This window comes from Oryctolagus cuniculus, chromosome 11 (assembly GCF_051225735.1).
Source record: "Oryctolagus cuniculus isolate XC-2025 breed Fujian yellow rabbit chromosome 11, ASM5122573v1, whole genome shotgun sequence".
NCBI lineage: Eukaryota > Metazoa > Chordata > Mammalia > Lagomorpha > Leporidae > Oryctolagus > Oryctolagus cuniculus.
In genome coordinates this window covers 3421896-3449863 of record NC_142877.1, presented here as the reverse complement: position 1 = coordinate 3449863, position 27968 = coordinate 3421896, and the positions used below count along the sequence as shown (strand labels likewise).

The 27968-nt window shown below is 55.9% G+C and overlaps 3 protein-coding genes across 8 annotated transcripts in view; all 3 read left to right on the top strand.

Annotated features, from left to right (window-relative positions):
• LOC100346323 (neuroendocrine secretory protein 55) overlaps positions 1-17754 on the top strand; it is a 54284-nt gene extending 36530 nt beyond the window's left edge. The window contains exons 2-3 of the mRNA XM_089307855.1: positions 10733-10805; positions 17714-17754. The gene's annotated coding sequence lies outside the window, so the exon portion shown is untranslated. The remainder of the gene's footprint in view (positions 1-10732; positions 10806-17713) is intronic.
• Positions 1-23832, top strand: part of GNAS (GNAS complex locus) — a 59736-nt gene extending 35904 nt beyond the window's left edge. Inside the window, exons 1-13 of one of the 6 annotated variants that reach the window (XM_051835059.3) lie at positions 6678-7371; positions 10733-10805; positions 13648-13692; positions 17717-17771; positions 17859-17978; positions 19293-19390; positions 22107-22161; positions 22262-22335; positions 22425-22483; positions 22585-22705; positions 22801-22931; positions 23065-23132; positions 23343-23832. In XM_051835059.3, coding sequence (XP_051691019.1) covers positions 7233-7371; positions 10733-10805; positions 13648-13692; positions 17717-17771; positions 17859-17978; positions 19293-19390; positions 22107-22161; positions 22262-22335; positions 22425-22483; positions 22585-22705; positions 22801-22931; positions 23065-23132; positions 23343-23489 — 1185 coding nt within the window. In that variant the 5' untranslated portion in view covers positions 6678-7232 and the 3' untranslated portion in view covers positions 23490-23832. Of the gene's footprint in view, positions 1-6677; positions 7372-7570; positions 7632-10732; positions 10806-13647; positions 13693-17713; positions 17772-17858; positions 17979-19292; positions 19391-22106; positions 22162-22261; positions 22336-22424; positions 22484-22584; positions 22706-22800; positions 22932-23064; positions 23133-23342 lie in introns of those variants that run through there. The other 5 variants (XM_070051652.2, XM_089307852.1, XM_051835061.3 and 2 more) reach the window with 5 other exon arrangements.
• Positions 4701-6539, top strand: LOC149123297 (uncharacterized). The gene is made up of 2 exons (XM_089307853.1): positions 4701-4900; positions 5081-6539. Exon 2 carries the CDS (start codon positions 5436-5438, stop codon positions 6276-6278), a length of 843 nt encoding a protein of 280 aa, XP_089163979.1. The 5' UTR covers positions 4701-4900; positions 5081-5435; the 3' UTR covers positions 6279-6539.
• Positions 23833-27968: the final 4136 nt, after the last annotated feature.

The window sequence follows — 27968 nt, the reverse complement described above, 5'->3', positions numbered from 1 at the left end:
CAAGTCGAGAGCAAATGTGTGTGGGCAAACCCCAAACAAGGAGAAGGTACCCACATTTCTAGATGGGCCCACTAAGGTCGTGTTAATGTCTTCCTTCAGGGTCTACCCATGGCATATAGGAGTGGGGCCAGAGAGAGAGGGGCTTTTGGTCACCAGGGCAGGTGGCACAGAGTCTCAGTCGCCCCAAACTAGGGCCACTCACTGCTTGCATGGCTGATGAGAACACTCACCTGCATCTGGCTGGCCGGTGAATAAAACCACAGTGAAGACACCAGGCTTGGCCACCAGCAGCCTGTAACTGAAAGAGATGCATTGTCTAACAGGTTTTTAACTGAGCCTGCATTTGTTAATTGTCTAAACCCTCATGGGGTTACACTGGAAGATTGAATATAATCGGGGGGTGGGAGGGATGCTAAAATCTTAAGAGCTGTTAAAGGGCATCTTTCTCCAAGGCAGTGTCCCTGGAGCCCGGGTGGTTTAAATAAGGCACCCTGCACATAAGAGCAGAAGGTAGCCAGCCCCAGCCTGTGCTTAACTCCTCTCCCTGCGGTATTCCCCAGCCTGGATGAGTTTCCATCTTCAAGGCCAAGTTCAAAATTCTAAGCAACAGTTTTCCCATTGCCTTTCGTCCTCGTGGAATTTCTCCCTTAAGGGAAGCTGAGGGTCTTTTGGTTCGGGAACATTGACTTTCCTGCTGGAAGGTGTGAGACTATTCCCTGTGTTTTCACCCTCCTCGGGTCTCTAGTAAGTAGGTCTGTTAGTCCGTCATCATCCGGGCGCGGGGCGTGCGCAGGCCTCCTGGATTTCACATCTGGTTCTGTGATGAACTGTTGACGCTGCTGCCTGCGTCCCGTAGATGGGGCTCCCTCTGGCTGCTGCTGCTGGGTTTATTTCCTCTTCTTGACGTCCAAATTGCCTGTCCCTCTTGTATCTTGTACCAAGGCTACCATGCGCGTCACACCACGTCATGCGTTATAAAAGGAGCAAGGAGACTTCCCACCCCTTTTAAAGTAGTCACTAGGTTTGGTAAAAACCTGTCCCCACCCTCGCTGGGGCACCTGGGGGAGTTGTAAGAAAGACTCCTCTGCCTTGGAAACTGGGCACCCATGAGAGCCAGGAAGCTCCTCTCCTGGGTGGTGCCTGCCCATCAGAGGCAAGCAGAAGTCCCTGCTGCCCGCATCTCACATGCCCTGGTTTGACGTAGATGCCTCATTGGCAACACAAAGCCACTGGCGAACCAGACGTGGGCACTCGGGCACCCCTACCCGCTGTTTGAACCAGAGTGTGTTCGGGATCAAAGACAGATAGTTTGAAAATTAGCTGATGGATGTTAAATAGGGAAATGATACATCTGTGGCCATGGAATCCATTCTTCAGTCGCTGGCTTTAGTCTGCTGTGGCGTTCTGTGAGTTTAGGGTTACTTTGTAACTTAGGTTGCTAAACTAGTGAATATGACAAGAAAAAAAAAGTCCCTGATCATCACTGCATTAGGTTTTGGAGACCCTGCGTGGTCTCGCGGGGCAGAGCCTGAGCTCAGACAGGGATGCTGGGACCAGAGAAGAGCACTGTGGGCAACAGCCACTTCCACCTTCCCTGTGGCCGCATGCATTGGCAGTAGCAGTTTAATTAAAGTGCAGAGCGTGCTTTGAAGACAGAGCACTGTGGAAGCGCTAAATACTATCATTAAAGCCTGACAGCGCAAGTTTCTGTTTCACTGGAAACCATCTATTGTTTCCAAGGCTATTAAAATAATATTATAATTGTATTTTCTGTGAGCTCTTGGAAAATAACTTACAATGACCCCAGCTAATGAAAGGCCACGGAGAACACTGCCATCCCCAAACCGAATTACATCACGCTCAGGATTCCAAGTGGGAACGAGCCTCTTGCTGTGTCTGGGGGCAGGTGAGGCGTTCCTTACTCAGGAAGAGGCATGCGACCAAGGGACACAGCCCACATCTCTGATCACCATGCCTGGGAGACCCGGACCACCTCGTGCGGGCTCTTCCGCTGTTGTGAAACTCGGAATGTCGGAGAGAATGTGGCTAGGCCATCTCTACGTGTAGCATGTGACTGCGTCTGTTTAAGCCAGCTGTACCACAAGGTGACCTAGCGTTTCAGCTTAGGGACACGCTATTATCTCCACTTGCTGTCATTGGCATGCAGTGAGTCACCTGTGCTAGGACGAGACCTGTCCCCTCTCTGGGCGTTTTGTACCCAGGATGTCCTGGCCTTATCTGTCTCAGGAGCCAGACATTTCTCTAACTTCACCTCACCCGGAGCCCAGACGAGGGCAACGCTGGTCTGGACTGTTCAAGAATTATGCTAACGGATTGCTCTACGTTCAGAGCATACCCTAGGTACTTAAAACGGTAATGATCTGTTAAAATAAATTAACAACTCACATGAGAAGGGCACATCTAGTGGCCTCCCAATGTGAAAATCTCTTACAAAGATAAGTTTTAGGGCCCGGGGGTAGGTCCATTGCTGAGCAGGAAACTGTAGATGGTGTTAGCTCTCTCCCCAGGGGAATTAAGTAAAAGTCTCTTCTTCTACTTTGTATCCAATGAAAACAGAAAGCGACCAGACCACACACCGCCTGAGTTTCAGAGCTCCTGAGCCAGTTGCTTACCTGTAAACCCTGGATTGCACCTGCTGCCATTTATTTACAAAGTCCGTGCTTTGTCCATCAGGGGTCAGTCATCATAAAATGCAAGTGAACCCTACACTGAAGACACTTTTTTCCAAGGATGGCTTTGCTAGGTTCGGGTTGAGGAGTAAAACCTGCACTTGTTCCACTTCTTTCTAGGACAAAAGTCTCGATTGTGCCTTGCCTGCAGCTAGAACGTGGTCAGTGTAAGACGTGGGACAGTGTCCCTCCTCCTAGGCTCAGTTCTCTAAAAGGGGAAAGTAGTAAGGACTGGGATTTGCAAATAAGGGACTTCATTATCTTCATAACTGTGCAGTGACTAGCATAAGGATCGAGGTTGTGCGGCTACTGTTTACCCTATACCTCCAAAATACAATGTATTTGTGCTTTGCTACAGTACAAACAGGAAGGGAGATTTTGAACAAATGGAGCGAAACAAAAATTTCTGGCCTGTTCTTCCCTCTTTGAAGTCTTGGACCCATTTTTTAAAAATGATAATTGATGAACCAGATGTCATCCAAGAAATTTTTTTTAATATCTAGAGATATAGAAATTAGGCCCTATCTTCAAGGAAGCTGTAATCTCGGTGGGGAAGGAGACAGTCCCGATCGCTTCCGGCAGCCTTGGAAATTGTCACAGGGCCTGGCCGTGGAATCCTCACCTAAGCACACTCGGGAGTGCTGGCCCGATGTTTTTATCCAGAAAGGCATCGCCTAGAGTAGTGGGTCCTGCACCCTGTGCTTGGGGTGCAGGAAGCCGCTTTTCGGCAGAGGCTGAGCTGGGATCCGCAGTAGGGCTGGGGAGGGCCGCCCAGGCAGCCAAGCTCTGTCTCCTGCTCTTAATTCCAGAAAGTTCTATGGTGACTCTGAACTGCCCTCTGTTGTCCACTCAGACTAAAAAAGGAGGCCTTGCAGCATGGTGGCTGCCGGGACCTAGCGGCCTGGCCCCAGGCATCTGTTTCTTGCTTTTGAGTTGGGTAGAGGGTGGGAGGGGGGCTTCGGTGGTCCTGTGAGACAAACTGGCCGGGGCTTCTGGAAGCTTCCGCCAGTCGCCCCTCACTCCTAGCTGCGTTTCCAGTTCTAGGGGGACTTCCTTTTTTTTTTTTTTTTTTTTTTTTTGGGTGTCTGAGAAAGTTGGAAGGAGAGGTCAAGACTTCCTTGCAGGTCTAGGTTAGCCGCCTGGAGGCCTGGGCCCCGTCGGCGGCAGGCGTGTAGCCGGAGGCCATGCCCCGGACACACAGCGGGCATGTGGACCACACGTTTATCGAGTGAATGAATGAATGAACGGCACCGGCACCCAAGCAGACATCTTGGCAGCAGGTGGCCCAACCAAGGTCCCAGGATGAGTGGGCAGGGGCCCAGTGATTGGAAACGGGGCACTTGGGAGAGCTTTGACACAAGTTCAAGTTCACTAATCGACTTCTCCCTTTGTTCCAGGGCCGCCTGGGAGCACGCGGGCTGCACCAACTGCCTCGGCCGCTCGGCCCCTGCCAGCTTCCGCCAGCAGCTCCGCCAGCTTCACGCCAAGAGCCGAAGAAGCCTCGTGCGGGCGTCGCCACGCACTGGGCTTGCGGGCGCCCACCTCGGCGGGCGCGCGCCGCGGGCAGGCGGGCAGGCGGGCGGGCGGGCGGCACTGGGCTGCTCCCGCGCGCGCTAACCGGGAAGCAGGAGGTGAGGAGGCGCGCAGCAGGGGTAAGCGCCGCCGCTGCCGCCGCCGCGCGTCGCACACTTTGCACGCCGCCCAGGGCTACACCACTCACCGAAAATTGGGAGGCAGGTCTGGGAGGCGGGGTCGGGCGCCCACCGCCTTGGGGGCGCCCGTGCCCCCCGCCCTCGCACCGCCGGCGCCCCCCACTTACACCCGCGCCACCCCCCCGCTCCGGCCTGCACCCCCGGGGTGCGCTGCGGCCCGTTTGGGCGCGTCCTCGGTGGGCCTATTTTTCGCGCTTCCCCTTCGCTTTATAGGGGCCACCGCTATGGGTCGGTCCTCTGAAGAGGCTGGGGCGTCATCGGGCCCGGGTAGAAAACCCCGGCCCCGGCGGGGACACTCAGTCGCGTCGGCACCGCGGAGCGGGCTGCGTCAGGTGGCTGGCCCGGCGCGGCGCGCTCGTTCTCCGGCGTTCGCTCGCGCGTTCGCCCGCTCTCCGGCTCGGGCTGCGGCACCGCGGCTGGAGCGACCCCGTCCCGGCGTGGGGCAGCGGCGGGCGGCCGGCAGGCGCTGCCTTGCGTGTGAGTGCACCTCACTCACATGTAAGTCGGGGAGCGCAGGGGCCTCCCGCGGAAGTGCGAGTCGCCCGGCGCGGGCACCAGCCAGCCGCCGGGGCCGGGACAGGGCAGGGGCGCCGGGCGCCGCTGTCCTGCCCCGCGCCTCCCGGGCACCCCCCAATTCTCTCTCTTTTCTCTTTTCTCTTCTCCATTGGCGTGCCCAAGAGCCAAACCCAGGAGCGCCTGAGGGTAACAGCAACTGGTGCCATCGCGCCTTCGCGCTCTCCTTTTTTTGAGTTGTTTGACATCTCTTGGTGCTTTTTGGTTTCTCGCTGTTGTTGGGTGCTTTTTGGTTTGTTCTCGCCCCCCTTTTTCGTTTGCTCATCCAGTTTTTGGCGCTAACTCTTAGGCAGCCAGCCCAGCAGCCCGAAGCCCCGGGACAGCGCGGCGAAGACCGCAGCGGCGGCGGAGCAACCCCCCGTACCCGGCCCCGACACGGGGCGCACGGGGGCCGGACAGCCCGAGGCCGGGGGCAAGCGGGGCGCTCGGGCCAGGCGCGAGCCGAGCTGGCCGAGCGACCATGCTGAAGATGGCCCTGAAGCTGAAAGCCCGCGCGGCGGAGAGGCAGAGCAAGACGGCCGCGGCGGCTGCAGAGGTGGCTGCCGAAGCTGCGGCGGCGGCTGCGGCGCTGGCCGAGCCGAGAGAGCCGCGCGGGAGCGGGGACGCCGAGAAGCCCCCGAAGAGCCCGGCGCGCGAGGCGCCTTCGGAGAAGCTCCCGCGCGAAAAGGCGCGCAGGAAGGTGGAGAAGAAGCTGCTGGAGCAGATGAAGAAGCAGGAGAAGAGGAGGGCGAAGGAGACGAAGAGGCTGCAGAAGATGCTGGCGAAGCAGCAGCAGCAGCAGGCGGCGCCCGAAGCCCCGGAGGCGGCCAGAGGCCCCGAGGTGGGCGCCGCCGACGGCGACGGCGACGGCGACGAGGGCGCCGCGCGGGGCGTCGCCGGGGGCGGCGAGGGCGCCGCCGGCGGGGGCACGAGTAGGGCCTGGGCCGAGTGGGACGCGGACTCGGGCGGCGAGGACGACGCCTACTACGCGGCGCCGCGTGTCGGGGGCGTCGTGTGGCGGCCCGGGCCGCTCAAGGCCGGGGCGCTGAGCGCCCACCTGCCCCTGGTGGTGTTCCTGGTGTTCTCGGTGCGCAGCCCCTCGTGGGTGCTCAACTTCCTGCTGCAGAGGCGCACCGAGCAGGGCCGCGGCTGCGGCTTCGTGTTCGGGGCGACCTGCTGCTTCCGAGTGTTCCTGGGCTGCGCCTTCTTCTCCTACTTGGGCGGCCGCGCCAGGCGCAGGGGCCGCGGGCGCGCGGGGGCCGGGGGCGTCTTCGGCCCCGGCCAGGGCGCCCGGCGCCGGGGGCGCGAGGAGCGGCTCATCTAGCCAGCCCCTGCCCCGCTGCCGCCAGCCCCCCCAGCGTGCGCAGCGTGGGTTTCCATCACCGCTGTATGTCGTGTGTGTGTGTGGACACATTTTCCTTTTCGGTTGCCCTGTCCTTCGCTTCGTGCCCGCCTCGCTTTTTTTCCACACTCCCTGCTCTCGGGCTCTCTCGCTCGCTCGCTCTCTCTCTTTTCGAAAATTTTCCTAAGTCCGGGCTCGGGCTCTCGCTCCCTCCCCTTCCGCCCACCCCGGCCCCTCGGCGGCGCCCGCGGGAGCGGGGGGGAGCGGCGGCCCGGGGGGTGGAGCGCTGGCGTCGTGCGAGGGGTCGTCCCTGGCGCGGAGACGCCCCCTCTCCCCGCCTCGGCCCGGCCCGCATGGGGCCCCGGCCCGGGGGTGGGGGGCGGCTCCCCGGCCCGCAGAGGCCCGGCCGGACGCGGGCGGAGGGACCCCCCTGCCCGGATTCCCGGGGCCACCTCCCTCCGCCGGCGCCCGCCCTCCCCGCCGCCGCTCCTCATCCCCCCTCCTCCTCCTCCTCCTCCTCCTCCTCCTCCTTCCACCCCCCTCGCCGCCGCCGCCGCCTCCTCCTCCTCCCCCCGCCTCCCCCCGCCCGCCGCGGCGCTTTTGGGTCGGGGCGGCGCGGGGCCCCGGCCGAGGCAATAAGAACGGCGGCGGCGGCAGCGGCGGCAGCAGCTCCCGCAGCTCCTGCTCTGCTCCGCCTCGCCTCGGCGGCGGCCATCACCCCTCAGCTCCGGCTAGAGGGGCGGGGAGCAGCGCGCGCCCCTCGGTCCGGCCGACGTCTCGCTGCCCTTCCCTCCGCGCGCCCCGCGGCCCGCGCCCCGCAGTCCGCCCCGCGCGCTCCTGCACGGAGCCGAGTCCGCGCCCGGCCCGCCCGCCCGGCGCTGCCCCGCCGCCGCCGCCGCCGCCGCCGCCGCAGCCCGGCCGCGCCCCGCCGCCGCCATGGGCTGTCTCGGGAACAGTAAGACCGAGGACCAGCGCAACGAGGAGAAGGCGCAGCGCGAGGCCAACAAGAAGATCGAGAAGCAGCTGCAGAAGGACAAGCAGGTCTACCGGGCCACGCACCGCCTGCTGCTGCTGGGTAAGGGCGGGGCGGGGGCGCCGGCCGGGCCCGGGGCCCAGGGGCGCCCCGCAGGCCGCGCGCGCCGAGCCCGCCCCCCGCCCCGGGCGCGCGGACCCTCGCGGGCCGAGGCCGGCGCGGGGACCCCCCGGGCGCGGCCGCGAGCGCGCGGGGGCCCTCCCCGGCCGGCGCGCCCGCCCCGAAGTCCGTCTGTCCGGCTCGCGCGCGCTCGCCCGCTCGCTCTCCCTGTCCGCGCGGCCTACACGACGCCAGGGGCTTGGGTGCGTGCTGCGGAGGGGGAGGGGGAGGCCCGCGGGGCTCCCGGGACTGCGGCAGAAAGAGGGTTTCGGGGACAGGAAATGGGGTGGCGGGCGGCGCGGGGGGGGGGACCCGCCTCCGCCGGGGGTGTCTTTTGCCGGGCGAAGGGGCCGCGGGGCGGGGGGCGGTGACATCAGCTCTTCGCCGTGGCGTGGAACGCGAAGGTGGTGTGGGGCGCGGCGCGGCGCGGCGGGGCGGGGGGGGTGCCGCGGCGCCGTGGGAGAGGAGGGCGCGCCGCCGTGCGGGGCGCGCGGGGCCGGGCGCGAGACCCCCCCCCCCATCGCGGCAGTGCGCGCAGTGCCCACTGAAGCCAGATGACACGTCATTTTACAGTATGACCTTTTTTTCCCCTTCCAGACTTGCAGGCTTTTTGAAAAAGCAAAGAAGAGAATTAATTGTAGCAGCTGCTCCCCCCCCCCCCGCCATAAACCATTAAAAACGCACTCATTTCCCTGTTAGTGGAGCACCTTGGGAGTGCTTTGTGAAAAAGGAAGAAAAAAAAAAAAAAAGACGTTCACAAATCAGATAACGCTGGAAAATGACATTTGTCTGTAAATGGCTTCTGGGTCTGGAAATGGCGTGGTTTTTCTGTTGTTGTTTTTGTAAATTGTCCTTTTCAAGGGGAGGGGGCCGAGCGCTCAGGAGCCCACTCTCCTCAGGTGGGAGGAGAGGAGAGACGTTAATTGGTTGTTTGTCAAGTGACATTTGGCTGGTTGGTTTTGGGCTTTTCTTCTGATTGCGGGTTTTCCTCTTTGGCAAAATTTAAAAAAAAAATGAAAAAGAAAGGTGCTTAGCTAAGGAGACGGCTTTTCCTCCTATAACGCTGCTTTGCAGGGAGGTGGGAGGGGTGCAAAAGAAGTATAAAAAAAAAAGGTTGAAATGACCAGAAAAATCACACGACCTTCATTAACATGGAAGTTTTCCACTTCCTAGGTGATTTAGCTGTCTGGATGAATTCGTGAATTTGCCAGAACACCTAGTTCATGGTCCCTTTTCCACAGGGCAGCTTGATTAGAAAGAGGAAGCGTGCAAAGCTGCTCTCTCCCTGAGCTCCGTTCTTTTCGGATGGGTCACGTCTTTGTTCTCCTGGGTCCAGGTTGATGGAAGCAGGAAATTATTCATTAAGTGCAAAGCAGTCTCTGCAGCGTGTGTGCATTTGCAATTTCGGCCACTAAATGGTGCATATGTTGAGGTCAGATTTCTGAAGGTGGGATTGTGCTATGTGAATATTAATGTGCGTATGATTTGACTTCAAAGTATTAACGTGGAAAAGTCTAGACTCTGCACGTTATCTGCATACTAATTGAGGTGAGACGCTGGTGATGCCTAAGGGTGCCAGCCCTTCTGTGTGTCTCAGACACAGTCGCATCACTGCGGGCTGATGGACTCACCTTCCTGAAGTGCCCGGCCTCCATGGCTGCATTGTATCACCATTTATTGATAGCCTCTGGCACAGGAATCTGCAGCCCAGGCCAGTGACACACCACTTTGCATTTTTAAGTGGCCAATGTTGCCCAAATAATGCCTCCCCCCCCCCAAAAAAAAAAAAAAAAAAGAGAAAACGTGGTGATGCCCCAGATCCTCTTTTTGGCCCATGTTAATTTAATGATGTAAAAATTAAATGAATTACAGAACCACAAGAGCTCTCCCAGTCAACACTTCGCCTCTTAGCGTCATCAGTGTGGAAACTGAGGCACGGGTGCTCGTGCCCGCACATGATCGGGGTCGCAGGTTTGAGCTCTTCTGAAATTAAAAAGTGGGAGATCCTGATCGATATGTGTTCTCTGTAGAATCTCCTAACGGTGCTTCTTATATTTTGATTTGTGACTTAGGCTCATTAAGAGTGTGCTTTGAAGTCAGTATTTCTGAAGGAACTAATTTTTAACTTTTACAAACCTGGTCATAGAGCTATGGAAATGCAAGAGAGGAGGAATGCCTTGCTATGTGGGCATGAAACAAAACAATTAAAACAATTAGAAGTAAAAAGTAAGAAAATGGAATGGGAGGAGCCAAGGGGACGGGCGCGCGCGCGCACACACACGCAAGATCTCCAGGAGGATTATTTGTGTACATTTGCAAAAATCAAAATGCAGGATAGCAGCAGCCCTCCGTCTAGCTTCATGGAAATGTGTGTTTTTCCTTCAAACGTGGTATTTTCTCAACAAGCTAAAGGTGGTTTGAGATGGGAGCGTGTGCCCTGCTCCGGGGGGCAGGGCTGGGATGCTGAGGTGCGGAGAGCTTCAGGAATGTTCTTCCTTGCGAGGGGCGCCTCGTCCACCCAGCTGAGTGGCGCTGCGGCAGCTTGCCTGTGCTGATGCGGTCTCCAGCCCCGGGTTTCACGCTAATGCGTTTGGGGCTTTGTGGAGAAAATGACAGATAATTGATGGTCTTCCATTTTTCTCTGCAACATGGTTGTATCCAGAGAGAACTTGACTTTAGAGAGATGGTGGGGGGTGGGGGGAGCAGGGAGGGGGGTGATAAGTGAATAAAAATGCATTACTGTGGCTTTAGGGGTGGGTTTTCCAGTGGCCCAAGGGGTGGGAAACCTGCCCAGCTGCGTGTGTGCGGGAGCCTGCGGTGTGGGGCATTGTTTGTAAATCCTGGGTATTTTGACCATGAAACATCTGACAAACAATGAATTAGGTGGCTGTCTACACCCATGTACACATTTTGCCGGTAAATACTTATATTTCAAGGAATCTGCTTCAGTCTTCAGTCCCCCCCCCATGACAGAATTGCGTCATTCCTTCTCTCTGCCACCCCACAATTTTTAAAACAACCAAAAGAAAAAGAAAAAACAGCCACAATCACGCGAAAGCAGCAGCAGCTTTAATTCTTGTTTGTTACTCTGATGGTGAAATACTGCAGGTGGACATTAAATCACTTTCTCTGCGTCGAAATGTCAAGGAAAATGGCAAGTCTGTTGTTCTGTAATTTATGTATTTTTTTGTGCGTGTTGCTTCTATGGAGAAAACAAGCGGCGGCGGCGGCAGCGGCGGCGGCCTGTCCCGGCCAGAGCGCTGCTGGCCTCCCCCGTAACCTGAGGCTTACTTTGATTTTCCAGGTGCTGGAGAGTCTGGTAAAAGCACCATCGTGAAGCAGATGAGGATCCTGCATGTTAATGGGTTTAATGGAGAGTAAGTGTCGAATCTGTGCCAGGGCTCTAAGAGTTAAACACGTTTGTTACTGACCTTGAGGAAGTATAGGTGGGCGTGAGGTGCTAGGCAGCCAGTTTGCACTTAACCTTAGCCTGTACATGTTAGAAGATCCTGGGGGAGCTCCTTAGGGCATCTCCCCACCACCACCCTCACCTTGAATCATTGGTGCGACAAATAAAAATAATAGTAAGGTGCCCCTTTCCACTGAAAACCTCTCCCCGCCCCAGGAAAATAATGCCTGGTCGCAGAGGGCTGCTAACAGCACTTGGCCCCGAGACAGCGCCGCAGAGGCCAGGTCTTCTGCGCGGTCCCCAGGGTGGCTGGCACCCGCCTTGGCCGCCCCCTTTCCCACCCTGCTGACCACTGCAGTGCCCCCCCCCCCCAGCGGATTGCAGCATGGTGCACCAGGATATTGGGAACATGGTTGCAGGAATGTGTGCACCTCAACTTGGAAGTGGCAGCCTTGTTAACAGGTCCTCATTTTTTTTTTTTTTTTTTTTGCCTACTTTTGAACATTAAGGGCAAATCGTTGTTTGCCTTTGTTAAAAATCAATACTTGTACCTGAAAAAATGAAGCTTTTAAATGATGGAAAGCCTGGGGGTCAAGGGGCATTTTTGCCTTTGAAAATCGCAGGCCTCCAGCGGGATAGCACAATGCTGCAGTGAGAAGAAAGGTTTTCGAGGGAGCGCACATATGTCAGGGCCCCCGCTTGTCATAAAGAATGCGGACAATGGGGAGGGGCAGTCGGTCAGGAAATTCGCTTTTCCTCCCTGCAGAAGTCCACGTCTTCGCGAGGGTCAGCCTTGCTGGACACGGGCAGCTGAAGGCCCGGGTCTGTGTTCGCCAGCTGCTTAGCAGCCCCCGCCTGCGCCTAAACCCGAGTTCAGTGGAAAACTCGGCCCCTAAGTTGCAGTTACCTCCATTCCAGAAAAGGAGATTAAATCAGGATGGCTCGCTCCAACTCTGAACTGCACAGATGGCTCCATTGTCGCCCTACTAAGCACCGGGGAGACAAAGTGCATTTTATTGCCTTTCAGAGCACCCAGGGCAGCTCTGGAAAATTCTAGAATTGGTTAGATCAAATAAATAATCAAATAGAAAAGGATGACATCACCCATACAAGTGGCCGTTTCAGGTTTATGTTTTAATCTTGAGTTTCGAAGGACCGGCTGATTTAACCCTATTTAGGTGACCCTGTGAGTCATCGGTGTGCACGTAGGTGCTACTGAGGCACTTTGAATTGCCACAGATTGAAAAATTCTGAAATCCTGAACTCCTGCTCAAGGGACGCCCAGCCAACAGAGGTGGCCACCCTGGCAGGAAACGGGCTAGGGCCCTGAACTTGTCATTTAAAGGAAAATCTCGAATAAAAGCCCCCCCCCCCACCTCCCAGGGTGGGCTTCTTTATGAAGCTGGTTAAGCAGAAATAAAAATTTGACCGTGCACCCTCTGGATAAATATTTTTGATTAAAACTGGACATGGCTAGCGTTTTTAAAAAGATGTAGCAGCCACTGTTTACGTTAGCCCGAGTCGGATGGAAGATAAGTCACCCTCGGAAAAAATTATTACTCCGCCGACCGCCATCAGGTTCTGAAATTGTTACCAAGAGGATTTTCCTTCCTTTTATTCAAGTTGGAGCTCCTCTTTCCTATTTTCTCTTTGCCCAGTTGGCCGCCTGGGCAGCCGCGGCCCTAGGTAGTGTCTCCTGTGAGTTAAATTTAGCCCGTGACAGGACACGGGGGTCTCCTTCCTGGGGGTCTGCTGCGCCTCCTCGCTCTCCTTTCCCTCACTGCAGTGTTGCAGAGAAAGCCGCCTGGCTCCCGGCGCTGGGAATTCTCTTCTGTGACCGTGACATCCAGGCCCGGAGTGGGCTGCGGGCAGGATGTGGGGCCGGCCCTCCCCCCGGCCGCCGCTCTTCCTTGGGGCCTGGCTCAACTGTGAAAATCTCCCGCAGCTGTCCGCAGGCTGCCTTGTGATTACATTTTTAACAGTAACATAAAATTTGACCTTCATAGATACAGAGGTCGAACGTCCGTTTTCCTAACTCCAGGCTAACTTTCTTCCTTATATTTAGTGCCAGGGGGAAAAAAAAGCACCATTAACATTGGCTAAGCTAATCAATCACAAACACCCCCACCACCACCACCCAGGCTCAGCCACCCTGCCCTGCCACCTACAAGGAGCAATTTCTGTTTATGAAGATTGGGTTTCAAGGTTTTGTGGTGTTTTGGGGGTGGAGTGGGGGTGGGGTGAGCGTTAGTGGGGTTTTGGTCTTTTAAATGTTTTCTTTTGCTGCCTCACGGTCCAGACACGGTTGCAGCTGATGAGGAGTTAGGGGAAATGAGTGCCCGTATATTAAAGCATCTTCCAGTCACTTTTCCCCGGTGCAAGAAGCAGCCCGTTAATTTTGCACCAGGAACTCTTGGCCCATGTGACGCCTTTGTGTGTGTCCAGGCCGTGAAGATTCGGACCCAGGAAGGCGTACGCGCTGCCCTAGTCTCCAAAGAATTCGCTGCTTTAGCTCCCTAGTGCATGTGCATTTAGTGAGAGCACAAGAAAATAATTATCCGGCCCTCCTGTGCCCGACCGCAGCCTCCAGAGAGCCGCGTTCGCACCGAGGCCGGGCGCTCCCCGACGGCCGGCGTCTCAGCAGACTGCCGGCGGCGCAGCCGGAGGCACCGGGGCACGAGGGGGAGGATGGCGCCGAGTGTTGCATTTGCTCTTGGCCGGTTGTGTTGGAATGTGCAGAGGCTGTGTGGGGTTTGTGTGAAATTGCCGTGCCTTGCAGATTAGGTGAGCTCTCAATCTCTCTTTAAAAGGGGCGGCGAAGAGGACGCGCAGGCTGCCAGGAGCAACAGCGATGGGTAGGCACATGCAAAACCAGAAAATGTTGTCACTCACACACACACCACACACACACACACACAAGCGCACACACACGCACACGCCAGACACGGAGAACATACGGGGAACCCAGGACACACACACCGGGAAGGAGCTACAAACCATCCGTGGGCCATCAGCCATCTTGGTGGACAGTTGCAGATGACACACAAACAATTCAATGTCTTCGAGCAATTGAAGCGCAAAACATCATTTTTTTGGCCGTGCCTAAAGTATAATTAGAGCCAGCTGGGGGAAAGTTATAGATTTCAGCTTTTAAACAATCAGGTTAGGATTTGGGGAATGATGTTTTTCCATATGGTTTCTATCTTTCCCCCAGTTCTCCATTTGAATCGGCTACTTGTTTTTAGAAGTATCTACTAAATTCCATCCACCCAGTGGTTGGTCTGAATTTTGTCTGATTTTTTTACATTTCAAAAAAAGCAGGGCAGGGTAGTGGGGGGAAGCTGGCTGTCTTCCTGAAATCCCCAGTGCCGGACCGGCCGTAATTTTGAAAAGCGCCTTGGCCACTTGCGGCCTGCCTTGGTCATAGTCGCCTCGGGAAGCCTCTGGCCTGTTAGAAAATGATCAAATTTATTTTTATCCAAGGTGCTTCACGTGAGCTAGCGGATCAGGAAGTCCATGATGGCTTCCAGTTTTTTTCCATCCATCACTGCAAATGGTTTTCTTTTGCTTCCTACATCCGCACACCCATCACACGCACAGACACGCGCACACACACGCGTGCCAGGCACCCGGCTCCAGCTCTGCGTGCTGGCCATGCAGTGGGGGAGCAGCCGAGTCTTAGGACGACACACAGAGCCGATCGACTTAGCCTAGGGTGCTTCAACGAGCTGGCTTCTGTGATGGAGGGGCGGGGCAAAGGATCCGGGGTTGGGGACAAAGTAACTGACACATGTTTGTTCATCTGTTTCTTTTAGAATGTATTATCCCTAGATGGTGGCTACAGTCTCTCATCCTCCCGGCCATGTCCTATCACATTTGCATGCTGCAATTGCTCGTCCTTAGGAACTTCTAATAAGAATACTATTCTGTTGCCTGCAGGGAGGGGGAGGGGGAGGGGGGAAGGGAGGGGGCCCCACCACCTGTCCTTTCAAGATTCCTGAAACCACCACCACCACCAAAAAGTGGAGTGCAATTCCTGATTGGCCAAAGTGTAGTGTGCGACAGCCCAGACTGGCATCTCTCAGTGACTGACAATCTGCTGTACCAAAAGTTGGCATTTGAGAAGCGTGATAAGTCCTTCTTGAGCAACTCCTGTGTTCTAGACCCGCTAACCCCCGAGCCTACTAATAGCCTGCCTGCACGCCCCTCTGCGACTCTTCTCAAGCGAACACCAGTATTAACATTCGTGATAAATAAAACTCTCTGCATGTCTCAGCAATCCCTGTATCTTGCGTCTGTCTGCTGTCTGTCTTCTTTTGCCTGTCTTTCCTACAAGAGGTGTGGGACACCTTGGCCCCTTCCCCGCTGCTCAGCTTAGGTGGAGGGGGTGGGCGAGGAGCCCTGAAAAGCTGACCTTCCCCGCCAGGCCACCCTGTGCGGGGGTGGGGAGGGGCAGCCCTAAGGTGAATCTTCCAGCCCCCATTTTCCCGTCAATCAGAATTCTAGCAACTGGCATACGTTTGCCTTTGTTAAGTAGTTCAGTGACATCCGAGGGATTTTTTCAGAATTTCAGAACGTTAAATTCATTAAGCGACAGTAAAAATGATGATACACCTGCCAACCTCCAGTGTAATATCTCCATCTACATAGTAATTGCTTCAATGGAAGAATTTTATGTTTGAGTATTACACACCCGAATTAGATTTTAGATTTCTATTTTAGCTGTTTTATACTTGATATACTCCCACACCTATTCACATACGTAGATGACTGCTGAACACGTTCTCAAAATATCCGTATTTTAAGACTGGAAGTTTTCCAATTATCATACTACAACTTAGACCAAAATATCAAACTGAATGAAGGAATCTCGTTTCTAGAAATACTCTGCTCTGGCTCTGTGCAGACTTGGGTGTTCAGTGCCCTCACGGGTCTGCCTTGACTGCCGTGGTGCCGCGGAACCAGAGGCTAATGGCTTTCCTTGCCCGTGAAGTGGAGCCAGTTTCTGATGAACGGGGTTGGATTGGACCTGGGCTAGGGAGTGGCTAGTGTCAGGGCCCATCCAACACACTCCCTTTCCATCTCCAACTTGAAAGTAGCCGACTGGACACCGACCCCAGGCCTGGCGGCGCATCGTTCAGAAATCCACCTCGATCCGGCAGGTACAGAGCGGAGGGTGGTCCTGCAGGCCCGCAGGGCTCCAGCTCCTTCCAGAAGGCTCCAGGGGCCAGAGTGAGGCTTGGGTTTGGGCACCAGTTCCATGCTGGGCCTGCGGCTCCTCAGGTCCTACTTCTCTCTGGGGGGCACCTGAATGGTCCCAGGGGCTGCTGGTACTCCACCCCCACCCCCAGCACACACATCCCCACTGCCGAGGACTCTGGCCCTGACGTAGGGAGCAGTGTCTCGAAGACCTGCCTGAGGAGGCTCGATGGTAGGAAAGGGTGCAGTGGAAAATGAGACCCACTCCTCAGATAAATAGCAGAGTCACATACGCATTCCGAAGCATGAAATATTAGCTGTTAGAATTCTGTGAAGAGGGGGAGGCTGGGTTCACGGCCAGGGGCCCTGGTGGCAGCCAAGCCCATGACGCCCCTCCCCCTGCCTGCACCCTGAGACCCCCCCTGCCTCGCCCCTCCCGCACTCCCTGCAGCAACTCTGAGCCCCCGGCATGTGCCCCTCCTGAGTTCTGTCCTGGTGGGGGGTGGGGGGCGGGATTTGTTTAATTCCTGTCTCCCTTCTGTGACTGCTGCCAATCAGCAAGTCAGAGCTTCAACAAATGGGAATCTCTGGAAAGAGGTTTTTACCTCGAGAGCCAGAGAAATTGCCCCTCCCGACCTGCCTCCATGGCTGGGCCTTTCCCTCAGTTTCCCCACTGGTGGGGGTGGGGTGAGAGCGCTGTCCTGTCTGAGGCCTTAGAAAGGTGCTGCACCTGTAAACCCCCCACTGAAATGGAGAAGGCAAGATTTGGGCCACGACATGGCGAGAGAGACCCCCAGTGAGATGTCTGTCCCTGTCCTCCCTCCCCCCCCAAAAAAAAGCAACCCAGGAGCTGCGTGGCTAAGCCTCTGCTGGAAGCCACTCTCCAAGGATGCATAGCACCAGGGTGGGCACGGCCTCGTATGAAGCTCCACACTTGTCAGGACCCCATAGGCCAAAGGGGGTGACCTTTACCTGTGGGCCTGAGGACTGGTATAGATTGTTCCACAGAGACCACCCGGGCCATCCCACACATTAAAATGAAAAGCAACCAAACCCTCGTAACAGAGGGTCCTGCCCCCTGCCCCCTGCCCGCCCCACCCCGGCATGCACCGTCTTCACCCCCTTCCTTCTGCTCGCATTGAGGGCCCAGGTGTGAAGCATCGTAGTGGGCACGACGGGTGATCCCCACTAGCTGCAGTGCCCAGAACTCACAGGGGCCACTCAGTGAATGATGGCCCACAATGCCCTGGGGTCTGTAATTAACCAGCATCGTCACCACACGCACCCTGGCTTCTGGGTGTGTGAATCTGGCAGCTGGTGAACCCCAAATCCTGTCCCCGTCATGTCTGTCGCTCCCCACCCCCCGTGCATGCTGTGGGGGGAGGGTGTCCCGGCCTGCGGAACGCATGGGCCTAGTAAGAGAGCAAGTGCGACTTCTGGTACAGTAGCCTCTCGTGACCTCGATGCCACTTTGCTAATCTGCTCCCTCTGGGCGTGTCCTGAGCACACGGTCAGGAGCTCATAACTTCAAAGCACTTCTACTCAGGCTCCCCCGATCTTTGCTCGGATCTGAACCCACACCTCCTTGAAGAACAGAATACTATGCTTTTTAGACTCGAAGCAGCGCGCTTCGTCGACATTGCGCAATATGATTGTCTCTCTCTTTCAATCCCACTGTAGTGAGAAGGCAACGAAGGTGCAGGACATCAAAAACAACCTGAAGGAGGCCATCGAAGTACGTGCCCACTCCCGTTGCCCTTTGTCCTCTGGCCCCGCCCTCAGGCAGGCCGTGCCCCTGACCACTTTGCTAAATCCTTTGCAGACCATCGTGGCCGCCATGAGCAACCTGGTGCCTCCGGTGGAGCTGGCCAACCCTGAGAACCAGTTCAGAGTGGACTACATTCTGAGCGTGATGAACGTGCCCGACTTTGATTTCCCTCCCGTAAGCCGCGTCCCGCCACCCCTCGGGACTTAGCACAGGGCTCCTGCCTCGCAGCCCCTCACTCTGAGAACACTGGGCGTCGTTGGGGCCGTGATCCATGGGCAGGATCTGCCCCTAGAGACCCCGGGTCTTGGGGCCCCGCGGACAAACCGCAGCCTTGAGTCCTACAATCCTCATTTTAGTAGACTGCACATTTTTATGGGGGAAAGAACCCTGGGTCAAGGCAGCCTTAGTTATTCCCTTGTCTGCGTCTCGGCACAAACAGAAGTGGACACTCAATATGGCACACCAACGCCACTGGCCGGTTAGCGCCTCCGGGCGCTGCGCGGTGTAGAAGCGAAGTGCCAGGTGCGAGATGCTCTCGTTGTAAGCAGATTGCCTTTTAGCATTTAGTAAGGTTTTTATTAAAAAAAAAAAATCTGTCCTTGCCACGTGGCAAGTAACAAAACCCTCCCACGTTATCAGAGCAAAACCGTAACAGAGAAAAAAGATCCTCTGCCGCCTTCCCGCGGGCCTTGGCGCTCGGCGCCGTTGGCAGAGGTCTATTTCGAGGGGTCCGTGACAGCTCAGGACGCTGTGAGGGGGACGGAAACCAGATGGAAAGATGGACAAGTTTATGGGGCCCAGAAGGAAGACACTTGTCTGCCCTGAGGACAATGAGTTATTGTTGGCTTTTGTTGAGCCTTCGTGGGAATCTGCGTGTTTTCGATGGGTTTCACCGCAGACTTCCACTACCAGGGAAGTCGTATGAATTAGGATGGGTGGGTAAAGTTTTGAAAATAACATTCACTTGAACAAACAATCCAGGCAGTAACTGCAGCGTGTACCATACACACCGCTGGCTTTCTCCAGATTCTAATTTTACAACCTCAGCCGGTTACACATGCATCGCAACAGTAACCTTCTGTCCTCCCGCTGATACCGGACCTTCCTGTTCCTGCTAACCGTCCCCCATCTGAAGCTGTTTTACTTATTTATTTTTTATCAAATTCACATCATCCTGGAAGGACACTTAAGCCCCAGCACATCTTACAAATGAAGTTTTTGTCAAGAAAAAATTATTCAGTGGCTGATTCTGCCCCTCCCCATGGGGGACATGGCCCACAACCAGTATTCCACCGTCAGGAGACGCGCGGGAGGTCATCGGGCAGCTCCAGAGGTGTTTAACACTTGGAATTAAACTCGGCCGTTCGAGGAACGGGCCGCTCCTCCCGAGCCTGGGTCCCGGTGGGCGGTGGGCCCATGGTCCGAGCAGCAGCCCCAGCCCCGGCCCGGCCTCGCCCTTCGTCTCTAAGCCCCTGTGTTTGCTTGCAGGAGTTCTACGAGCACGCCAAGGCTCTGTGGGAGGACGAAGGAGTGCGGGCCTGCTACGAGCGCTCCAACGAGTACCAGCTGATTGACTGCGCCCAGTAGTAAGTCCCACCCACCAGTCCACACACACAACCCGCGCGCCTGCCTTTAGAGTCATCGACCGGGGGGGTTCTCATCCCAGAAGCCCACCCGTGTGCCACCGGCAGGTGGAAAGTTCTAGTCCCATTCGCTGGTTTTACAATGCCCTCCATTGTACTTTTTAGCGCAGTGACATTATTTTGCATACACACAGTGATTACTGCTTGCAGTAACGGGATGTTTGCAGTTAATTAGCTCGAGGTAATTAATGGAAAGCACTTCCAAGCGTTAGGGAAGGGGGGCAGCTCTCGCACTTTGGAGAAAGGAAAGACGCTGTTTTATGGCTGCGATTCAAAGCCCTAACGGGAACGGTGGGGGCCGGCGCGCTTCCCCTGTTCCTTGTTGGTCCTTAATTGCGTGGCTGCACCTACCGCCAGGTGAGTGCCAGCAGCAGTGGCCGTGGCCCTCGTGTTACGTCCCCTTCACCTAGGTAGAGCCGAGTGTTGTGTTAACCTTGACTTCTGAGCTCTGTTTCATGTTGTTCTCTATCCCTTCCCGTCGGGTCTTGGTTCGAGGATGGTAAGTGGTCGTAGTGGTCGTGGGTTTCCAACCCCAAGCCGTGCACCTCCGCAGCACAGCACAGTGGTGGGAATGACCGGGGAGGGTGACAGGTGAAGGGAGGGTAGCAACAGGCGTCCTGCAAAGTCACCATGCACACCAGTATGCAACCCAGCGGTGACAGTGACAGTGACACGGCCTTGACCTGCGGCCATAGACCCAACCCACCTTCCCCTCCAGGAGCTGCGCTCTGTCCCTGTCACCTTGCCTGCACGTCTGAGAGGTTGCCTTTTAAATAGCTTATGGCTTCCCGCGTCCCATACACACAGTGTGGCAAGCATATGGTCGTCCGGGTCCTACAAGAAGCGAGAGAGGTTTCACTTGCTGATGCTGCACAAAGCAGTCGCCGTGCAGGTCCTAGGAAGCCCTGGCGACTGCCTTGGCCAAGGAGGGATGCACTGTGGGGCTCCCACCTGCAGATCACACATGCGCTCACGTCAGGGTCTCCAGGAGCTGTTCCCTCTGTCCCGTCGCAAGCTCTCCCCCACGTATCTGAACACACAAGCAAATGTGTCTGTTTCTCAAGTCCATCTCCTCCAGCGCCTGTGACCCCCACCCCCACCCCAGCTCCAGCAAAGTCCCTGATTTTTCTCAAAAGTTTGAACTGAAAGCTGGAAGCGCTAATTATAGTAACGCAAAACAAATGGAAATCCTGGAATTGTTTGCAATTTGTGTTTTGGAACCAAGTCAGAAGTCAAGTACAGGTACCAGATGAGGAGGGCTTAGCCTTCGTGGTTGTGAGCGCTGGGCGGGGCGCCGCGGCCATTTCGTAATTAACAAAGTTTCTCCAGGTGCCCTTGGCGTTGTCATACTGCTTTAAAAAGTGTGGTAGTTTTTTTTTTCTTAAGCCAGATTGCCACGGCGCTTGAAACTTATCTGCAAACAGCGCCACTGACACAGATGGTGAAAAGTTTTAAGGAAACTCAGAAAAAAAAAAAAAAAAAAAAGAGAAGCAAGCAGCTCAGAACTCTCGGCGTCTTCCTCCCCGGATGGGTTACACAGCCCCGAGTTTGTGGCGGCCAGCGCGGCTCTGGCTGCACCGCCGTTTGGTTCCAGGGGAGACACTGGTGCCGTGCCTGTTTCTTAAGCTGCCTATTTTTATTTGTTGAGCTGGAGTGGCCTCCCCCCCCCCCCAGGTCTCTCTCACAAGATTTGGTGCTGAGGATCTATTTATAGAACTGTGGTTCTGTTGCCATGGCAACGTGCTGGCGGCCAGGGTGGCTGGGGAGCTATTCCTGGCCTCGCGCTGTGATGTAAGATTGATTGGGCAAGGCAGTGCCTCCTCCAGTCCAGACGCACTCCTACCTGGTAGGCAGGGAAGGGGCCGTCTTACCGGGCTGCTTGACACAGGCTTCTCTCCCCGTGTGATCTTTGGGATTAGCCCACCTTAAAACCGTCCCCAGCCCCTCCCCAAAAGGAAATAAACAAACAACAAACAAAACCCGATCTGCACATTATTTTTTTTGCATATTAACGACAGCCCCCCCCCCCCATTTTCTCGCAAGTTCAGTCTGGTCAAGTAGCTCAAGCAAGCCGCCCTTTAAACCGAGAAGCGGAGTGCGCGGCCGGCGCTCTGTCTCGGGAGCAAGCAGAACGGAAGGGAAGTTTGCGTGTGTTTCCTGTGCTGCGCAGCCCGGGCAGAAGGGGCCTCCTCTGTGCCAGCCGCCTTTGTTCTTTGTGATCAATGGGATTCTTAAAAAGTGGAAAGGAAGCGAGGCAGGTTGTGAGTTCAGGCGCCTGGACGGAGAGCCGCAGCCTCGCGTTGCAGACCTCTGCCGTGTTGTAGTCTGGTGTAAGCTTTGGGTCAGCCGTGCTCACATGGCAAAGCCTGCGGCGGGCCTGGTGGGGGGGGGGGGGTCTGTGGCTCTGCGGCTTGCACACGTCACAAGAGCCGAGGCCCACCACTGTCCTGTGCTGCGTCGTAGCGCCCGTGGTGCCACTAGACACATTTCTAGCCCCCTGGCCCCTGGAAGGCACTGGTCTTACACTGTGCGCGCGCCAGCCTCTGTAAGGCCTAAGCTTTGCCGTAGCGACCCGGGCCCCAGCGCCCTTGAGTCGATGTAAGGGAGACAGACCCGGCTGGGAGCCCGTGAACACTGCCCTGTGTCTCTCCTCTCCCAGCTTCCTGGACAAGATTGATGTCATCAAGCAGGCCGACTACGTGCCCAGCGACCAGGTAGGCGCAGAGGCCCCGGGCCTGAGAGCCGGCCTCGGGCGGGCTGTCCCCGTGGTGGGGGGCCATGCTGGGCCACCCCCTGACCCGCGTTTTGTTTCAGGACCTGCTGCGCTGCCGTGTCCTGACCTCTGGAATCTTTGAGACCAAGTTCCAGGTGGACAAAGTCAACTTCCAGTAAGTGAGCGGTCCGCCCTGGGGAGGGCAGCCCGAGGCCGCGGGGGGCTGTGGCGTGACCGGGTGGCCCTCTGTCCCCGCCCCTGCAGCATGTTCGATGTGGGCGGCCAGCGCGACGAGCGCCGCAAGTGGATCCAGTGCTTCAACGGTAGGCGGGGGGGCTGTGCGGCCTGGGTGGGGGCGCCGGCTTTGCTCACGCCCGGGCCCCTTCCCGTGTCTGACTCCTGCCTTTGCCTTCTCGCGGGGAAGACGTGACTGCCATCATCTTCGTGGTGGCCAGCAGCAGCTACAACATGGTCATCCGCGAGGACAACCAGACCAACCGTCTGCAGGAGGCGCTGAACCTCTTCAAGAGCATCTGGAACAACAGGTGGGTGTGCGGCCGCTGCTCTGGGGGGCTCCGGGCCGGCGCCCCCGCGGGCAGCGCGCGTTCTCGCCGGCCTCACACCTGCGTCCCCTCCCCAGATGGCTGCGCACCATCTCCGTGATTCTGTTCCTCAACAAGCAAGACCTGCTGGCTGAGAAGGTGCTGGCTGGGAAATCCAAGATTGAGGACTACTTTCCAGAATTCGCTCGCTACACTACTCCTGAGGATGGTGCGTGCGGGTCCGGCGGACGCAGAGGGCCCAGGGGACCGGGCGGGAGGACTGAGCTCCGAGCAGGTCTGTGCCTCCCTCCGCTCTGCCCTCGCATCTCCTCAAGTGAGAAAATGTCTGTCTGTCTTTGCAGCTACTCCCGAGCCCGGAGAGGACCCACGCGTGACCCGGGCCAAGTACTTCATCCGCGACGAGTTCCTGGTGAGTGGCAGCTGTCCGGAGCACTTCCGGCTGCGGGGATTAAACCATCCAGTGCCTCCACTTTGTCTCTCACTGGGGCTCTCGCACCCCGGCCTTGCGGTGGAGCCGGCCAGCACCCAGCCTTGGCGCTTGGCCCCGGGGGCCCGATGGGGTGGGGGTGGGGGGCGCTCCCGAGCAGGTGCGGCTGACAGCCCGTGTCTGCGCCCACAGAGAATCAGCACCGCTAGTGGAGATGGGCGCCACTACTGCTACCCTCACTTCACCTGCGCTGTGGACACGGAGAACATCCGCCGCGTGTTCAACGACTGCCGTGACATCATCCAGCGCATGCACCTGCGTCAGTACGAGCTGCTCTAAGAGGGAACCCCAGATTTAACACAGCCTTAAGCACAATTATTAAAAATTAAATGTAGTTGTACAGCAGTTAATCACCCACCATAGGGCATGATTAACAACGCAGCCTTTCCTTTCCCCCGAGTGATTCTGAAAACCCCCTTCCCTTCCGCTTGCTCAGATATTCCAAATTTAGAAAGCTTAAGGCGGCCTGCAGAAAAAAAGGCCACAAAAGTTCCCTCTCTTTCATTAAAAAAATTAATAGCAGCAGAAATAAAGAATTAAATGAAGCAAATGAAGCAAATGAAATGAATATTGTATCGTGCAGCATTAAAAAATCAAAATAAAAATTAAATTGAGCAAAGGATGATGCGACTCCTGTGAGCTGTCTGGGGTTCCCAGGGGACAGTTCCCCTCCGCCACGGTCCCCTTGGTCCTGGCACCAAGAACCTGGGAGGTCCGTGCTGAGGCCCGGGCCTGAAGGCTGGTTAGAGGGGTATAAAACCTTGACACCGGGTGTCTTTGGGGGGTGACCTGATCTTGGGTTTCTTAAACACATGGTAGATGATACAGAAAGTCCCATCAAGGGTGTGTCATGTCTGACATGCTCTTACGACCCAGGTGGCGATGCAGTCACACAGTGTGTCCGTTTACTTCTTCCCCCACCCCGAGTGTTAGGTTTTTATGAGAAAATACAGACTAAACTGGGGTGGGGGTTAGGAAGGCAGTGGTGGGACAGACCGGGTGATTCAAGGAACCGAAACACTGGATCCCTACCTCATTCTGCACACTGGGGGCAACGGAATGTGACTGTCTAAGGACACTTAGAACATAGAGGTGGCTTCACAACTGAGGCCCTCACTTGCAGATCTCTAACCTTGACCAAGACCCCCAAGCCATAACGGGGGTGGGGGCAGCGCCTACGCAACAGTCAACCTCTGGTGGAAGGGATGGGGGAGGGCATTGGTGACACCGTAACAAGGCAGGTTCCTCAGTAAGTAAAGAGTTCTTAAGGATTCAATAAGCAAAGCCATCAGAAAATCGGGCAGAGGACAAGAACATACAACCCTCTTCATAAAAAGATGAATAACGAGTAAACAGTGGGAAATGTGGGCCAACACTGGAGAAGGAGCAGATGGCGGTGGGGTGGTGACGCACTCCAGCACCACAGAGCCCGGCGGGAGTGTGGCTCGGCCCTGACCTCCACACGGGCTCACCCCCAGTGTGTCCTGCTCACTCCGGTCCCCTGTGCTGGCTCCCTGGAAGGGTGGGAGGAAGCGGTCAGCACTGCCCACCCTCACAGCGTCCAGCCCTGCAGCCTCTGAAGGTGGCCAAGAGGGGGTCGATCGGGATCGTTCTGTAATCCAGGTCCCAAATCCACTTCTTATTCAACTTACAGAGCGATTCACTCATCCCGTAGAACTCACCGGAGGTGAGCAGGCAACCGGAGCGGGCGGGTGCCCCCATCTCCGCACACTCTCCAAAGGCATCAGTAAAACACTGCATGTGGCAGCCGTTGGCTGTGCAGATTTAAGTGTGAGGCAGCCCTCAAATGCCCCAAATGAACCCCGTCTAAGTAAAAATCAGGGTTTGCTATAGAGCCGTAGCCAGAGACCCCCCACAAATACCCGTAATCCTCCAAGGCCCCCCCAAGTAAATACAATACAAGCAAAAATCAGGGTTTGCTATAGAGCCATAGCCGGAAGACTCCCCACAAATGCCCATAATCCTCCAAGGCCCTCCAGATAGACACAGTCCAAGGAAAAGTTGAGGTTTGCTATGCAAATACTGCCAGAAGCCCCCTACCAGTTCCCATAATCCTTCAAGTCCTCTCAAATAAACACACAATCCAAGCAAAAATCAGGGTTTGCTAAGGAGCTGTAGCCACAATCGTCCAAGGCTCCCCAAATAGACACAACCCAGGCAAGAGTTGAGGTTTACTGTGCAAATACAGCCAGAAGCCCCCAGTGGTTCCCATGATCCTCCAAGGCCCAGGCTGCACTCCAGGCAGCAGATAGCTGTACCTGGAAGCCCTGTGCCCCACGCAAATCCCCTTCCAAGCAATGCTGTGTCCAGCAGAAAACCAAGACTGAGCCCTGTGCCCGGCCCTCTGCCCAGATGGCCACTTGCCTGCCCCTCCCCCAGAAATCCTGGACCCCCGTCCAGATCATCTATAAAGGCTGGCACAGCACCGGCCACATATCCATCAAAAGTGGAAGCCACATTCCCAGGCTGAGGAGCGGTTATGCAAGGGAGAGCACACCCCAGAATCCCACCTCGTGGGTCCTCACTGACAGCGATCTCTGTGGGGTTTTCTAGGAGGACAGCTGACGTCACAGTTCACCAGGTACCCATGTGTCCAGGGAGAGAGGTTCAGCTGTCACCACCATCCTGCCAGTGAGTCATGGGACAGGCTGCAGACTCAGATGGCCAAGGCCCACTGCTGGACCACTGTGTGACCCTGTTATCCTGGAAGACATGGGGGGAAGCAGGAGGGGTCTCATGGCATTCTGCGGCTCCCGTTGGCAGGAGCCCCCGGCCTGGGGCCTTGGGGAGCTGCTGCAGGGTTTCTGTGAGAGTCCACGCCTTGGAGCGTGTGTGGCGGTGCCCCTCAGAGGCCCTGGGTCCTGCAGCAGTGTTTGAGACCTGCGGGCAGCCTTAGATTGACTCTTCTCTTTCTAACATTTTTGTTCCATTTTCCCTGGGACCCTGGTATGAAATGTAACTTTTATGGTGCTATTTTAAAATTTAATTTCTGGGGGCGGTGCTGTGGCGTGGTGGGTAAAGCCGCCACCTGCAGCACCGGCATCCCTTATGGGTGCTGGTTCAAGACCGACTGCTCCACTTCCGATCTGGCTCTCTGCTGTGGCCTGGGAAAGCAGTAGAAGATGGTCCAAGTCCTTGGGCCCCTGCACCCACATGGGAGACCCAGAAGAAGCTCCTGGCTCCTGGCTCCTGATTGGCACAGCTCCGGCCATTGCAGCCATCTGGAGAGTGAACCAGCGGATGGAAGATCTCTCTCTCTCTCTCTCTCTCTCCCTCCTTCTCTGTAACTCTGCCTTTCACATAAATAAATAAATCTTAAAAAAATAAATTCTAGGATCTTCAGAAAGCAAAAAGGATTATGAAGAGTTTCACCTAAATCTCTGATTACAAAGCGCTTGTTTAAACAATTTTAAGCTGAATTTTAAGTCTATTCAAATGCAAAACAACACATTTTTCTAAAGGTACAATTTGTGCCACATTTTATAAAGATGTAAGCCAAATACGACATAAATTGACCTTCTTGGGACTAAAAAATAATAATAATTTTAAATCACCAGGCCCAGCCCCTCACAGTATCAGGGGCTAGAATCAAGCAGAATTTGTAATCCACCTCCACTTTTATTTAAATCGAAGCAAAATTATACCAAAAGAAACGGCCGCCTCAGCATACCTGCCGATGCCAATGGTGTTCTCGTACAATGTTTTTTGGATGGTTTTTACCATCATTCATCCAACAAATACAGTCTAGAATCAGTGCCAGCCAGTGGGACTTCGCTCTCCCGCGGTTCATGTTCAAGTGAGAACACAGATGTTTACCAAGCAGACAATCAGAAGAATTACGAAGGGGACGAGGTCTCTGAGACAGCAGGGATGGGGTGGGGATTGGGGACCCGGAGGCGTTTGGGAGGAATTCCACCTTGCGTGGAGTCGCTGGGCCAGGCCTCCCTGAGGACAGTTTTTGCTTTATGAGTTTTATGGTTGGGGGAGTCAGAGAGACGTGGGAGGGGGCACCTCCATGGCAACAGCCAGGGCTAGGCCAGGCCAAAGCCAGGAGTCCCCCCTCCCCCGCCGTGTCTTCCACGCAGGTGGCAGGGACTCAGGGAACTGAGCCCTCGCCTGCTGCCTCCCAGGGTGCGCGCTAGCAGGAAGCTGGAATTGGAAGCAGAGCTGGGGCCTGAACCCAGACACTCCCCCAGGGGCTGTGGGCATCCCAAACATCATCTCTCCTGCTGAGTCAAAGCCTCCCCAAACTGTTTCACAGAATTCGGTGGGGGAGCATTGTGGCACAGGGTTAAGCCACCCGCGACACTGGCATCCCATACGGGTGCTGGTTCAAGTCCCGGCTGCTGCACTTCCCAGCCAGCTCCTGCTAACACACCTGGGACAGCAATGGAAGATGGCCCAGGTGCTTGAGCCCCTGCCATCGGCATGGGAGACCAAGGTGGAGCTCTGGGCTCCTGACTTCCACCAGGCCCAGCCCCAGCCCTTGCAGCTGTCTGGGGAGTAAGCCAGCATGTGGAGGATCTCTCTCTGTCTCTCCCTCTCTGTGTAACTCTGCCTTTCAAAGTAAGTAAATCTTTCAAAAATAATAAAAATAAATAAGTATACAGAGTGACACAGAACGAGCCAGCCAAGTGCTAATATTACTTCTTTAAAAAAAAAGATTTATTTATTTATTTATTTGAATGTCAAAGTTACACAGAGAGAGAAGGAGAGGCAGAGAGAGAGAGAAAGAGA

Bases quoted from the DNA above. Each gene is read 5' to 3' on its own strand.
- LOC149123297 (XM_089307853.1), top strand. From the start codon at position 5,436: ATGCTGAAGATGGCCCTGAAGCTGAAAGCCCGCGCGGCGGAGAGGCAG.